Source organism: Toxotes jaculatrix, chromosome 22 (assembly GCF_017976425.1).
Source record: "Toxotes jaculatrix isolate fToxJac2 chromosome 22, fToxJac2.pri, whole genome shotgun sequence".
NCBI classification, from domain to species: domain Eukaryota; kingdom Metazoa; phylum Chordata; class Actinopteri; family Toxotidae; genus Toxotes; species Toxotes jaculatrix.
The window spans coordinates 14,015,132-14,029,799 of record NC_054415.1 but is presented as its reverse complement, the minus strand read 5'-3'; the positions used below and the strand labels follow the sequence as shown (position 1 = coordinate 14,029,799).

Sequence of the window (14,668 nt, the reverse complement as noted above, 5' to 3'; positions counted from 1 at the left end):
GATGATTAATGACGCACAGATAAATAAATCCATGTGTGATCAGCAGTGTTAAAAAAACAACGTGTGTCTATAATTTATTCTGTGTGGTAGATGAAGCGACCACCCACTCTCACACACACACACATACACCCATACACACACACACACACACTGTGCAGTTTGGTCTTTGTTGTGGTGAGTTGGAGGGAAGCTGTGCTTCAGTCTGATATTTGGGCCAAATCACAGCAGCTCTCTCTTGTTTTGGGTGCTGGGCGAGCTGCTGCAGCAGAGATCTATGACTCTGACACCCTGGGGTGCAGAGGCATGTATCTCCCATTGGAGAGAGTCTTTACTTCTCTCTCTCTCTCTCTCTCTCTCTCTCTCTCTCTCTCTCTCTCTCTCTCTCTCTCTCTCTCTCTCTCTCTCTCTCTTTCTCTTTCTGTCTGTCCCTCTTTCTTTCTCTTCCCTTTTATGTCTCTGTGTCTCTCTTCCTCTCTGGTGCTCTGCTGCTCTTCGTGTCTCCCTCTCTGGCTCTCACTCCCTGAGCTGAACTCTTTTTAGGCCTTTCTCTCTCTCTCTATGTCTCTCCCTTAGACTCTGTCTGTCTCTCTCATCCCTCTTTTATTTCTCTTTATGATCTTACTTTTTTATTCTTCTCTTTCCATAGAAATCCTTCTGTGTCCTGCACTTGCTCTGATAAAGTTACACATTACTGAGCAACATATTACTGACTCCTTTTTTCAGTAAAGAGTCGTGTGAAATGCAGTAATCACATTACAGTCTTCGATTTTGAGGTGTCTCACCCAGAGCAAAAGCAAAGGTAGCATGACGCGGTGGCCCAGTGAAACCTGTCAGGGAGGACGGTGGGGTGTCTGGGTTGGTCAACAAACTGAGTGACTGTCACTTTTCCACTGTTTCCATCCCATGGTCTGTTTCATAGTCAACTTTAGCAAATGTTGATCATCCAGGTAGATTCTCTGCTGTTTGCAAACCTTACCCACAGAGGTGACATTTTAGAAGGTGCTGTCAGAGTATGAATATGATAAATATAGTCCAGAGAGAGAACATAACTTTAGTCATCAGCTGGTTTTGTTCAGAGTTGGAGGGTGTGTGGACCCCGAGGCTTCAGTGTGAGGGCAGGACATCTGGAGCTCTGTGTGCTGTCACTGGGGTTAAGGTAGCTGTTAATGGCCACTAAATACCTCCAGACCGTGGGCTGACAGCTTGTTAAACTGCAGTGCAATTACTTTTTCACACATTACAGTAATAGGAGAGTAACTTGCCCAACATTGGCTGTTATACAGTTGTTGTTTTTTTTTTTTTTTATCTCTCTCTGTTTCAGACACATTTCTCTCACACATTCTTCTCCACCACTGTTCTGAACTTTTCTTTCTTTTCTGTTTATCACACTCACTCTCATCTCTTATTTCATGTTCTACCTTTCTCACAGATTCTGTCATTCTTCATTTTTCTCCATGTAACTTCCTTACTCACTTAACTTATCTCTCTCCTCCCTCCCTCTCTCTCCCTCTCTCTCTTTCTCTCTCTCTCTCTGTTGAATTGAAACTTTACCCTCCCTGCTCGCCCGAACAGACAATGAGGCCAAGCAGGCCTGTCAGTAATTCTCTGGCGGCAGCTGACGAATTAGGCAGCTTTGCTTCCCAGACCTCTCCTGCGTCGCACTGCACCTCAACACACACTCACACGGAGACACACAAACATTCCCTCACTCATGCACACACACGCACACACACACTCTCCCATGCTAACCTCAGCAGAGGTTTCCCTGCTGGATCTGTGCACCTGAACTCAAACGTCGCTGGACGTCGGGATGTTAAAGTTCAGTATGGGACGACAGTAAAAACCTAATTTCTTCATTTCCTCTCTCACGCAGCGAATGAGAAGGTGGAGGATATCAATGGCAGCCCCCGGAGCCAGTCACAAATGGTAAGTGTTTCAAATTTCATTTTCAACTTCATCCATATTTTAATGCATTGTTGCATGAGAACAAATTATGTTTATGACTTTCAGCTGCTCAGCTGAAGTTTCACAGATGTAGTTTTTTTAGTGAAGCTAACAGAGCAGCAGTAAAACAAACTTACAGTAAGTTCCTAGATTACAGGGATCACAGGCAGCCAGTGTGGGTGATGCTCTCTTCCACAGCACAACATCCCATCATACAAACCTATTACTTTTCAAATTAAGACTAAATGCATGTGATAAACTCATAAAACACAATGAGTTATCTTCTTCTTTTCAAGCCCAGTAATCATCTCTGACCCCTCAGATTCATCGTGTGGCCCTTTGGAAAGGAACAACTTAAGAAAAATTCCCCAATAATATGTAAAGTAGTTTTCTACTCCTAAAGTACTTTTCCTTAAGTAGGATTTTAAAACGGAGGGCATACATGAAATCAGTATTTCTACATATTGCATCCACCACCTGCCTCTCATGGGAACGGCAGCCTTATGGAATACCTCTTCATTTCATTTTGAATGGTAACGGTCAGAGAAGGTGTGCCCTCATCAGCAGGGACAAAGTTTAAGAACAAGAAAAACTGTAGTGTGTTTACAAAGTCCCATCTCAGCCAGATGAAACTGATCATCCACCAAAAGTTTTAACTGGCACTTGATGCTTTCAGTGTAAAGTTCAGAGCCTGACTTCAAGCAGCCAATAGCAGCAATTCTGATTAAAGCCATTCACAAACCATAAGCGTCTTTACTACTCAAGTCGGTGATGACTGGAGCAACCACGCTGCCACTTGACCAAAAAATGCAGTAGAGCCTTGAAAACTTCAAACCCTAACATATTTAATTTACTATGCCTTTTTCAATAATCTGTATTTCTGGCTGCCATGTGGCTGAGTGATGCTGGCGGTGTCGTTTTTCCCTCCGTTAATGAGATGACGGGCTGTATAACTGCTGATTGTCGTCACTGTGAGATAATTACCCCTCACTTTAACTGGAGTTGACTAAGTGTTTATGCAGCGTTGGTTTGCCCTGGCATCTGCCCTCCTGCCATTAAAAGTGACTAAAGCTATTTAGCTGCTTTGCCGCGTTTTCTTAGTAAGACACTGTGGGCGAGGAGTGTGTTAGGTCCTGACAGTGTGTGTTTTTTTTGTGTTTCAGTCTTCGTGCCTCTTTGTCATTAGATGCTAGAGCTGTGCTTTTAGTATGTATGGTTTGTAGTATTGCATTTTTTCATTTATTGGCCTCTCTACCATAAACATTTTCCTAATTCCAGACCTCCAACTGGTCAGTTTTAACAGGTGACCTCCAGACAAGGAAAGTTAATGGATTTGATAAAGTCTCTGGGGATATTTGAGGACAATCGAGATTATCTTTCCAAAAGGATCCCATTACTGGAAATGTACCAGAATATATTTTACAACTGGTTTCACACATCCAGTGCAGTTTTCAGCTGTTTTATTTCTTCCTTCATGGTGAGACCAGCTGTAGTGGAAGCAGACTGTATGCTCTGTTAGGAAAACAGCATTAAGGAACCAGGAAGGAAGAAAATGTTAAGGTCATGTGAACTCTGGTTTCCCCTAATGTCGCTGTGTGGGTTCAATGCGTAAAAACCAGTTTTGGAAAGATGAACTGCTGCGCATTTACCTTCCTTGTTACACAAAGTGATTCTGGTCCTGGCTCGAAACAGCTGAGTCCAGACTCACGCACCGGTCACCAGGGACGAGCTGCTTCAGCTCTACAAGCATGTGGCTCTATATGCCAGCGACCTCGGTGTGTGTGTGTGTGTTTGTGTGCGTGTGTGTATGTGTGCTTCGCTCTTTGTCTCAGTCACTTACTAAGCCCATTGATCCACCACCTGCTCTGACCGCAGAGGGTCCGGCCAGCTTGGGAAAATGAAGTTTGAGGAAGCACGGTTGCTTATAGTGTGGGCGCAAAGGGAAGGAAGCATCTGAGGCACACAAACACACATAACATCCACATAACATCCACATAACATGCAGCCAGTTAGCTGGGCCACTGTTTGTAATGTAGCAGGTAAAAGTTGGATACTAAAATAGGTGCAGAACTCACACCTACTGTACTGTAAGTAAGTGTAATAATCCATTTAATGTAGTGATATTGGAATGACAGCAAACCCCAGATATATGATTTATGACAGATGTGTGATTTTTTTATTTTTGGATGAATCCAAAAGGGAAACTATTACGAAATCCATCTGCTGATTGTGAGCTGTGAAGGAAGCGATCTTATCGGTGACATACTGTACATATTTATCCAAGTCATTCGGTAACCATGGTAACACTTGTGCCCAACAGCACATGAGTTCAGGGATTTTTCTTAATCAATCAGAAATTGGAAAGCAGTTAAAAATGAATTAAGTGAAATGTAGTGATGACACTGTAAAAAAAAAAAAAAAAATCTGGTTGTGATTATTCAAAAAAACGAGGTTGATTTGCAGTCTCGACTAATAATGCTCATAATCAGTTATGTCTTTGTGAACTCTCTGTGACACCAGAGAGGATGAATGAGCACATGAGGCACTGTAAACTGGAGCATGGCTTCCTGTCAGTCAGCGCTGTAGATACAGAATGACAGTTGCCAAAAACTGTCCAGTCTGGGAATTACCTTCCAGTCCATGTGGCTTTATACATGCAGCTGTTGTTTCATTTGTAAAAAGTCGGTGTGAACGTGAACAGGATCAGGACTAAAACACAACACAGTGTTGTTGTTTTTTTTGCCTTAGCTGGACCAATTCACCAAACCGCCCTGTGAGATTGAGGTGATGACACATGAACATACACTGAACGGCTGTGTGAAGTGTTTTGTTTGGCTTGTTTATCCCATGACCTTGAACACTGATATCAGTCTGAAACTTAAGTTATTTACTGACAACCTTTCCCCCATTCTTAGAAAAACAAGAGCTAGTTTTTAAACTTTTGGCTTCGTACTGTTGACACGAGCTGTGAATGTTGGAAACCTGCCACCGGTCACCTAGCATCTGGAGCTTAAACGCCTTGGCCAGAGACATCACAGTAGCAGCAGCTGTCAGTGGAAGGGCAGATGAGTCTGATTTACTTCCTCTGCACACATTTTCCCCCATTTGGGACTTGAAATGATGATCCTGCAAGTCACAAGCCTGTTCCTCTAAACTGGTAGGTCGCTGCTGGTCTGGTGAGTGGACAGAGGCCAGCTGAGCAGCTGCTGGAAGCGCAGGAGCAGAGACCGGCACAGCACCAGCATCTGCAAGCCTCGCAGCTAATCTACATACATAATGCGCTCTTTCTCTCTAAAGCCGCGCTCACAATGCGAGAGATCCGCACGTCGGTTGAAGGCGATCACTTCCTGCAGAGCTAATCCAACAGAAAAACGTGGCCAAAGTGAGTGTTAAGAAAGGTTTGCAAGGGTTTTTCATAGACATCTGCTGCCAACAGCCAATGCAAGCACTTCTTCTCACTTTCTTAGTTAACTTATATATGTTTATTATATTTATTTCAATACCTGATCAGATCAGGTTACTTAATCTCCATATTTCCTGGTAGCCCCTCCATGGAAGCACCTAGAAATGCCTACTGAATAACTATTCCTTATAATTATAAGGCTGAAGGGTATCACCTCTGACTGCCCCGGGGGCTTATGGGATAGCACGTCAGAGAGCAGGTGAATTATGAATTAATAGCCCCTGTTTCTCAGGTCTCCCTCCTCTACTTGCTCCAATTTGCTCTCATCAAGAGCAATATGTAAAAGAGTCTGACCTTTGATCTCCTTACTGTTACAGTGTATAATATAAAACCCTGCATTTATAGTGTGCAGGTATTCCCTATTAATTCTAAAAGGTCATGTTTTGGTCACTTGATTGCTAATGTGAAATTGAATATGGATATGTCACAGCTTTTAAAATGCTGTTCCATAACTTTTCTGAGACTAAGAGACTCAAAATAATGCAATAAAACTGGAATTACTCTTACACTTACTGCCTTTAACAAATAGCTTATTGATCCTCTCTTAGATCCCCCAAATCCCTGGTCTTACTGCTTTTAATACTGCAGACAGATCTTTTTTTTTTTTTTCTTCCCTCTTACTTACAGTTGGTCTTGAGGATATAGTGAAAGTGCAGCAAAATGTCAGATCCCTGCTGTGGCCATATCTGCTTTGTACAGTAGCTTCTTGCAGTAATAGAAGAATAAGCATGTTTCTTCGGTGTTTCCTGTGGGGCCAGAGAAAGATCTGCACTGTAAATGCAAATGGGATTCCTCATATTTGAGGCCTGGCGTTCCCAGTGGTCACCCTGGTTGAAATTGCGAACATGCCCATTTTTGGGTTGGAACGGTTTTGGTTGTGATTTATTTGTGTAGGAACAAATGATTGCTGGGAATTTGTTTATGAAATTGGGGGTGGGGCTCGTCCACCGAACCATACCCCTGACCACATACTTGGTCCCGGAAGGAATCATCTGCAACCGCTGTGCAAGCTGACGGGAATAAGCAGGGACAGGAGTTTGGTGCGAGGGGCTTTCAACTCAGAAGAGATCTGAGCCTGGTTCTGTTTCTTTCCACTTGTTAATGCATTTCGTCTCACTGTTTTGCCGTTTTGTGATAATAGATAAGAGTCGCAATGGAAAATGTATTACATGGATGTGACTCAGTGGATGGAGGGTGATGGGAGGCAGCTTTGGAGACAGAAGCTTAGGTTTGTCAGAGGAGAACTCACTGTCGTCCTCACCCCTTCCAGATTACGTGGGTACTTGCAACAGATGGATTTGACCTTCTTCTAATTTTAGTATTTTGGATAAAAGCTTGCGTTATGTAAAACTATAAATGCATTCTGTGGATTAAGGATCTCACACAGTGTTGATGTGAATCCTTCAAACGTCTCACTCACTTCACGGCACGCTCTGCAACCCGTCTCCCATGTAAAACCTCACACCCTCTGACAGTGCAGTTTCTCGTAATTGTACAGACATCTAAAGGAATTAGATGCGCACCCAGGTTTTTAAATCGAGCAGAGAGTTTTTTTTTTTCTTTTTTCATTTCTCAGAAGAATTGTGCTCAAACACAAGAACGACAGGCGGGGACGGCAGAAGAGGCCCATTCAGCAGAAAATATTAAAGCCTCGCAACACTAATCCTCCTCATTATAGACAGACATCATTAGCAAACCACAGAGCACTTCCCTGCAATATGGATGACTGTGCAGTTTCACTTTCAGGGCATGTGTGTGTGTATGTGTGCGTATGCAGCTTCTAGCAACCTCCTTAAAGGATGTCAGGAAAAAACAAACACTTGTCAAAATCTTTGGCGTATGCAAAGATGCAGAGATCTGTCAGCAGAAGGCTGCACAGGTTAGGGTAGGAGAGGTTACAACAAATCACTGCTGACTTTAAAGTCAGCTCTTTCCTGTTGCTTTTCATTTGCGGTGTTGGATGTTGAAGTGTGTCGTGGATCATATTTAAATCGGCCATTTGCAGCCTTGGCTTTGCCCAGTTTGACTTGACAATGTAATTTCTTTGGTGGGTGATTTACACTGAGAGAGTGTTTGTATGAAAGGTTTGTCAAATGTCAGTTGCACTTCATATTTCAAGGTAACTGGAACGATGAGGAAAACAGGAAAATGCCACACTTTTTATGTTTTAAACATGAAATACTTTATAAGACTTCCAGGTAAAAAAAAATCCACAGAAACAGTTTCTTGATGTGATCTCTTTGTTGCAGATTGGTGGTTATTGAGCTTTTACAAACAGTGCCTTTATACTTTGGCCTTGTTCTAAACTGAATGGTCATAGTGTCACAAATCGATGTGAACGCACACTGATCTGTGTTTGACTGCAGTCACTTCACATACCAAAATAACATACATGGTCAGTTAAATGAGACTGTTCAGTATTTTGGCTTTAGGATCAGGTCTGGACTTGGTGCGCTGCCTTTGAGGACTAATTTAGTTTCTTGGAAGCTTTGAAGGACCACTAGTCTCATCTGGGCCCCATCTGTTGGCAGCCTGCGCACCAGAAAGGCAAGAGGACAAACAGCACGAGCCACTCAGTAGTATCATCTTCGCCAGCCTGACGCTTCATCATCAGCTCAGCTCGCTATTAATCTCTGCTTCTAATTGATCATGTTCCCTAATTTGAGTCCTTGGTCCAGGTCCCTGCAAGGCCAGACCAACCGGCATCTGCGTGACACCATTCCTCATGTCGCTGATTTGATTACACCAGCCCTGGCTGTCGAGCGATTCGCATATTACGAGAGTCAGTTGGTCTAGAAATACACGGACAAATGGATGATGTGAAGTCAGGGCTTGTGAAACATCCCTGATGTCATTGTGCACAGCCAGCGATTTGAGGAGAGTGCTCTGGAGAGGGCAGAGGCAGATGGCCAGTTTCGACTGCTGAAACCACAGCAATTCAGGGGATAGCAGTCAATCTCTCTTCCTGTTCACAGTCTGGATGCCTCGACGGTAGAGAGGTGAGCTTGTGACCAGAGTTCAGGCTCAGAGTTCAGAACCCTTGTTAGGTGTTGAGTGAATATATGACAAACATACGAAGATGAGCTTTGACATTCTGGTTAGATCACTGAAGTGGGATCCTGGAGTCATTTCATCTATTGCAAATGTTCTTGGCGTGAATCATTTCAAAGCTGGTGTGTATCAGTCTTTGTACTTCATCCACAAAATTGAAAAGGAAATCATTCATAGTGCATTTCTGTATGTTGTTTGGGCCAACACTCATTTGTCTTGTTTTCGTCAGTACACAATCACAGAAGAAGAAATCAATATTTCTCAGTGTTAGTGCAGTGGGTGTTGAAAGGAGTGTGTGATGAGTCTGTTATGGACCAAACTGGGATGTCTAGAACCAGTACCAAGGACTTGGACCGTGATCCAGCTTTTAATGTATGGCTGCTCAAGTGCCTCTGCAGCTGTTGTACTAAAAGTAACTGTCACACTGTGTGAACATTACTCCCTTCAGTCTCTGACTCTTGTGAATCCTCTTTGTGGTCCATCTTCTTTTTCATTGTTCCTCTGCAACCCTTTTTTTTTTATTTTTTTTTTTTTATTAGGAAGCGGTGTGTGTTCTGGAGCACAGGTTGACCCTCTCATATGTCAGCCAGTTTAGCAGCATGAACAGAGCACCCCGGTGCTTGTTACAGGCTCACTTGTAGCTCAATAGGAAGCCTTTAATCACTCATTATAACTGAACGACATCGGCAGATGTTCTGTTAAGGGAGCAAAGAGCTGGCTGGTTAAACTGGCACGGTGAAGGACTGCTAACCTTTGATCTAACTCGGTATGTTTGACTGCGGCGCACCAGCTGCAGCCTCTCTTGACTATTCCAAATGTTCCTTTATTCGCTGTGAAAGCTGCAGTTTGAGAGCAATAAAGTAAAAGTTAATCAGTCTTTCCTCTGTTTCCCTCTATCCTCAGCTGCTCAGGATAGAGAACGTGTGTCGTCGTTTCTTTTAAACACAGAAATCAGAAATGCTTCTTGCCCATTTTTTCTTGATTTCTTATCTTCTTTGTCCTTTGCTACTCTTCCTCCTATTCCATTGTTCAGTATTTGCTCCAGGACTCATTGCCAGCTCATTCAATACAAGGACATGTTCGCTCAGGCTGTTACAGTAGCTTCCCACCTCCGTGCCCTCAGTGAACTCCCCCCCGCCCAGGCTCCTATAGCCTGACATTAAAATGGAACTTTACTTTTGTTCCTCACTACCTGGACAAAAAAAGACTTGTAATTTACTCTGTCTTACAAAGATAAAACAAAGCAACAACTGTGTTTTCTTTGAACAAAACATCAAAGTTCATGATTTTGGATTTGGTTGTTTAAAGTGGGTTTGTCAGTTTTAATATTTTAATAGATCTTTGGCAGTGAGCAGAGGGTTTTCTCACCACTGACACACTGTTAAATGAGGTGAATATATGACATCTCAGGTCTCTGCTGAGGACTCACACTGTGATTCAGGCAGATGAGATCAGGTTTAAGATAAGAGAAATTATCAGAGCAGTTTAATAATCTGCATGCTCAACTTCTGGGCCTCCCTGCTTTCACTGATAAAGCTTAACAGGAATATTTACAAAGATTTAACTGGTCTATTTTAGGTGCTAAATGGCCAGAGTGTTGTTTCTGCTAAATGACTGCACAGAGGATTGGCACAGGTAGAATGGAAGAAAAGCAGCAGCACGTTACTGCCGTTACCGTTCAGGGGAGCAAAACATGGGAGGAGGGAATGTAAATGAGCTGCCGAGCCTGATTTATCACCACAGACTGACCACTGCAGCAGAGGAAACTGCATCTGACATTTAACATCTGGGAAAAGCTGGTGTAAAATCTGCAGCGCTGTTTTATCGGATGCCCATGGAGAGTGAGAGGCTATACACAGAGAGGAGAGAGAGATACAGTGAGATGCTGAAAACGCTCCGCAATGGCTTTAAAGACTACTGCAGCGAATTATAAAGCTGCGTTGTACAGTTAATTTGCAGGAGCTCTCTCTCTGTTCAACACCATAACACAAGACAAAGGAGTAGTGTGACAGTCTGTTAGTTTTCACATGGTTTTACATCCACATCTCCGTTCGCTTCATTTCCCAGACTTCTAATGGCTTATAGCAGGTTCAGTCAGGTATGTTACAACTGAAAATTGAAGCAACCCATAATAGTTTAATAATAATACTCATCCCATCACCGTTGATTTGGTTGAGCTGGGCCCTGAGTCTGTTCAGCTCATATTTCCTCACACGTAGCCCCCCCCCCCCCCTCGAGTGGCACATTTTCAGTTCCAGAAGTGTCGAATCATAGCTCTTTATACCTCACAGTCTACTCTGAGCCACCAGTCAGCAGCAGGGCGGGGAAGATATTTCTCACCTTGCATCATGGCTGGTCAGCAGGTTATGCAAACAGATGCCTTAAGAGTCAGCAGCTTGACCTCACTGACCCTTTTGGGAGAAAGAGCCTCAGACATGTTTGACAGGCGAATTTGTTGCCTGTCAGCAGTGATGCTGTCCATCATGTCGGTGATGTTTACCCACTCAGAACAGGACTGTAACAGTGTGTACGTGAGAGAGAGAGAGAGAGAGAGAGAGAGAGAGACAAAAGGCAGACGAATCATTCGACTCCAGCTTAAAAGACGTCAAGAAATACTCAGCATTGTCCTCTCGCCCCTGAAAACAGCCTCCGCTCGTTTGTCCTTCTGTGTTACTTACTTTAATGTACTCTGGTGGGAACAGTGATAATAAAACCACCACATCTTCTTTCAGTATGTGTTATATATTTACTTACAAAGCCAGCAGAGATGAGACAGATTAGATGTCTAGATGCATCTCAGTACCTGGCCTTGTTGTTTTACATTTTACTTTAAAGGAACCCTCCATTAGCATGAAAATCAGATTGCGTTGCCATTCCATTACACTTTAATTCAGCCTGATGTTGCATATGAGGGTTTATTTTGTTTTGTTTTGCCCTAACCAATCAGTTTTGAGTGATGATCTCTCCTGCTTTGGTGCTGGTGGTTGTTAGGGGGATTTTATTCTACTGTATCTCAGGATAAAATATGTCTAAAGTGAAAAAAACAAAAACAAAATTGTGAACAGAGATACAAAGGAGGGACTTATGAAATGACAACAAAGGGTTTGCACGAGCATTGCATCATTTTGCAATTTTTTTTATACCGTGTCACTAACAGAAGTGATAATAAGATCTGACTTGAGAGATGAAAAAAGATTTAAAGAAATTAACCCAGAGATTGATGAGGTGACTTGTTGGTCTTTGTCATCCATGAAACATCTTTGACTGACTCTCTCTCTCTCTCTCTCTCTCTCTCTCTCTCTCTCTTTCTACTACTCACTCGCACACACATGTGCACACACACCCTGCCTGTGTAGCAGATGCGCAAAGCCACATGGAAGCTGTCCAAGTTATTTGATGCTGTAAACATCTGAAAATGAACCACCATATATAATTGAGACATCCATGGATATAGGCTTGCGTTGCCATGTAGATTCTGTTGATTATACATCATGTGTGTTTATAAGCTGACTGAGTTAGTGCTGTAGTTCCTTTAAGAAACAGGAATGTCACGGACAGTAAAATCCTTAAGGAAAATGACTGTTTTATTTACAGGAATATGAGGCATGATGTGATAAAAATCAGCTAAGTGCTTGTTTTGTCTGCGAAGCCTCGGCTACTTGAAAGGAATCATTTTAGTTTGGTTTTCTTTCGTTCGAAAAAGTTTTATGGCTGATAGTTTCATAACATTTAGGCTGCTATGAATGCAAACTTTGTTAGCCGGAGCAGGCCGCATAAATCTGGATGTGTGAGGTTCAGCGTGAGGTTCAAACTCGTGGTGTCTCTAAAAATGAGCGAAAACCTCTTTTTCACAGATTTTAGAAAAAGACAGATCCTCAGCTATCAGCCATGTGATACATTTCAGTCAGGGTAAGGGATTATGGGTACTGCCACCGTGATTAATATTGCATAAAGGCAATGCCAGATGAGAAAAAGTTTCTTCACTTTTGGATTTTGACATGATGAGCGAAGATCCCTGGATTATGAGACAGGATCCTTTAACCCAGCCTCCCCTCTGCCCGTCAGCTGCTCTAAAGCTCTGTCCCATTTGTTCTGTTTTGATTCATTGTCTCTCAGCAGCCGTCCGCTTTTGGACACATTGAGAGTGATAGGACAGGGTGAAAGAGGAATCAATGGAGTGTAAGGGATGAGACTGGTGGAAACGCATGTGTCAGACCCTCAGTCTGAAGAGAGGGGCTGATGGTAAAATGATACACAGCGAGTGTTTTGTTTAGGAGAAGCAAACCTGCATGGTGTAGTAAAGTACTTTAAGCTGCTGCGTCCTTCAGGTTTTGACTATTAATGGGAAAAATAAAAAAATAATTACAGGCTTCAAGCTGCAGGAAGCAGAGGAGTTTGGCTTTGTCTGTGTTAACGTTAAACGTTAAGAATTCAAAGCAGCTCAACTCGATGGCAGAGATTCATAAAGTACACTCCAGTCAGGTGTCACCCCAGCGTGAGTGATGAGCTCTGCCTCATTAGGTTTCAAGTGCCAGGACGAATTAATGGCTACAAAAAAGTGTGTATTCATCTTCTCAGTATTCTGGCAGGGGGAAGAAAAAAAGCAAACTTTGATACAGAGGTGTGTGAGGCAAAACTGAGTTTTAAGCTTCAGCTGGTATCGATTTTGATCTGCTGGGAGAAAAGCTTAAAATGATGACACAGTGGTTTGTACATGAAGGATTTAGGTTTGATTTATTTGGATTCACCTGACTCATCACTAGACTTGATTTCTGCCTTCAGCCAAAGAAACATCTGAAGAGATTCTGCAAAAGCCAAGCTCTACACTCATAGAAACACAACCTCTAATGACTGTCCTTCACCCCACTGAGGATTTAGGCTCCAACTGCCAGGACAAGACTTAAGTTCTGTTTTCACGTGGGTGTAAAATAAATTAATAAACACTGACAGCATTTGGAAAATAATCATGGGGTTGAATGTGAAACAGATTGGAAAAGAAAAGAAAAAACTAGAAGTCAATTGGAGTCAACGGAATCATCCCGAGGCTTGCTCACAAAATGGCTCTGTTTGTGAAGCTTGAGTCATCTGTGTTTTTCAAACACTGACTTAGGGATTTAAGGTGGTATGTATTTTCCAGTGGATATGTAGCATTTTGGAGTAAAACCCTTCAATTATTGAGCTGTGCTCATGTGCTGTAAAGAGCTAACGCCTGGTTTTCCAGTCCTGTCTTGAAGGAGGTTGTTTTCTGTCCCGTAGGAAGTGGTAATTGAGGTGTTGGTCCATTTGTATTTGACAGCTGCATCTAAGGGATAACACTTTCCAATTCCATTCATCACACATAAGTCACTTGATACCTTTTTGAGAGACCCAGTGCAACGTCTCTCCAATGCAAGGAGAGACGTGGGGAAATCAACCATGCAGATGTAGCCAGTGTCTCACTTTGTGTCTCACCAGTGTCTCACCAAGTCTCGCTGGAGTGAAAGTAGTGCAAGAATATGCTGTTGAGGTGGTTTAGATGTTTGGACTTTTGGTCGCGTGATAACAGATAATCACATCCAACCATACGTTTCTCAAAGCTTAGCTAAGCAGACGAGTCTCTCCTGTAACTGCAAGATAGTTTCTGCTTTGATATCATATTGTTAAAAGTACATAATTAATCTCAAATACCAACACACAAACCAGTCACCGTGACAATTATAACAGTAAGATAACCTGCTGATCCCAGATCAGTGCAGTAGAACCAATCAAATTAGTTCCTCTGTGTGAAATAGCAGTGGATGTCTGTCAGACTGCTGTGGTAGAAAGTCTCTCTTTTTATTCCAGCATAGGTCCAAAAATGTGCTAATATGTATATGCAGACTGGTCAGAAGCAGCAGATGTCAAACCACACGACGTGACACATTAACACTTCTGGTACGGGCAGGAAGTCAAAGGACAAAACAAGGAAGTATTCCAGCACTTCCTTGTTGCTGGAAAACTCAAGTTCAATACAACAGGCTTTTGTTACGTGACAAAGATTCCCTGCCTAGCTGAGAAGGACATCACAGCTTTGTGTTCTCTGCCTGCACTCGGTAGATTTAAGTTTGCATTCAGCTGGTCTCTTCAATCTTGTCCTTTTGCCTCTACCTCTTAAAGTCCTGCTGCTTGAACCAGGGAATGTGGTTTTGTACTCAGCAAGCCTCGTCTCACGGCCACACTACAAGCTTCTCT

The 14,668-nt window shown here is 42.8% G+C and overlaps 1 protein-coding gene across 3 annotated transcripts in view; it reads left to right on the top strand.

The window, feature by feature from the left end:
* The window catches only part of nav3 (neuron navigator 3), a 169,447-nt gene that overhangs the window by 51,557 nt on the left and 103,222 nt on the right, over nucleotides 1–14,668 (top strand). For all 3 annotated transcript variants that reach the window (XM_041029925.1, XM_041029924.1, XM_041029923.1), the window contains exon 3: nucleotides 1,874–1,926. In XM_041029925.1, the coding sequence (XP_040885859.1) occupies nucleotides 1,874–1,926 (53 nt within the window). The remainder of the gene's footprint in view (nucleotides 1–1,873; nucleotides 1,927–14,668) is intronic.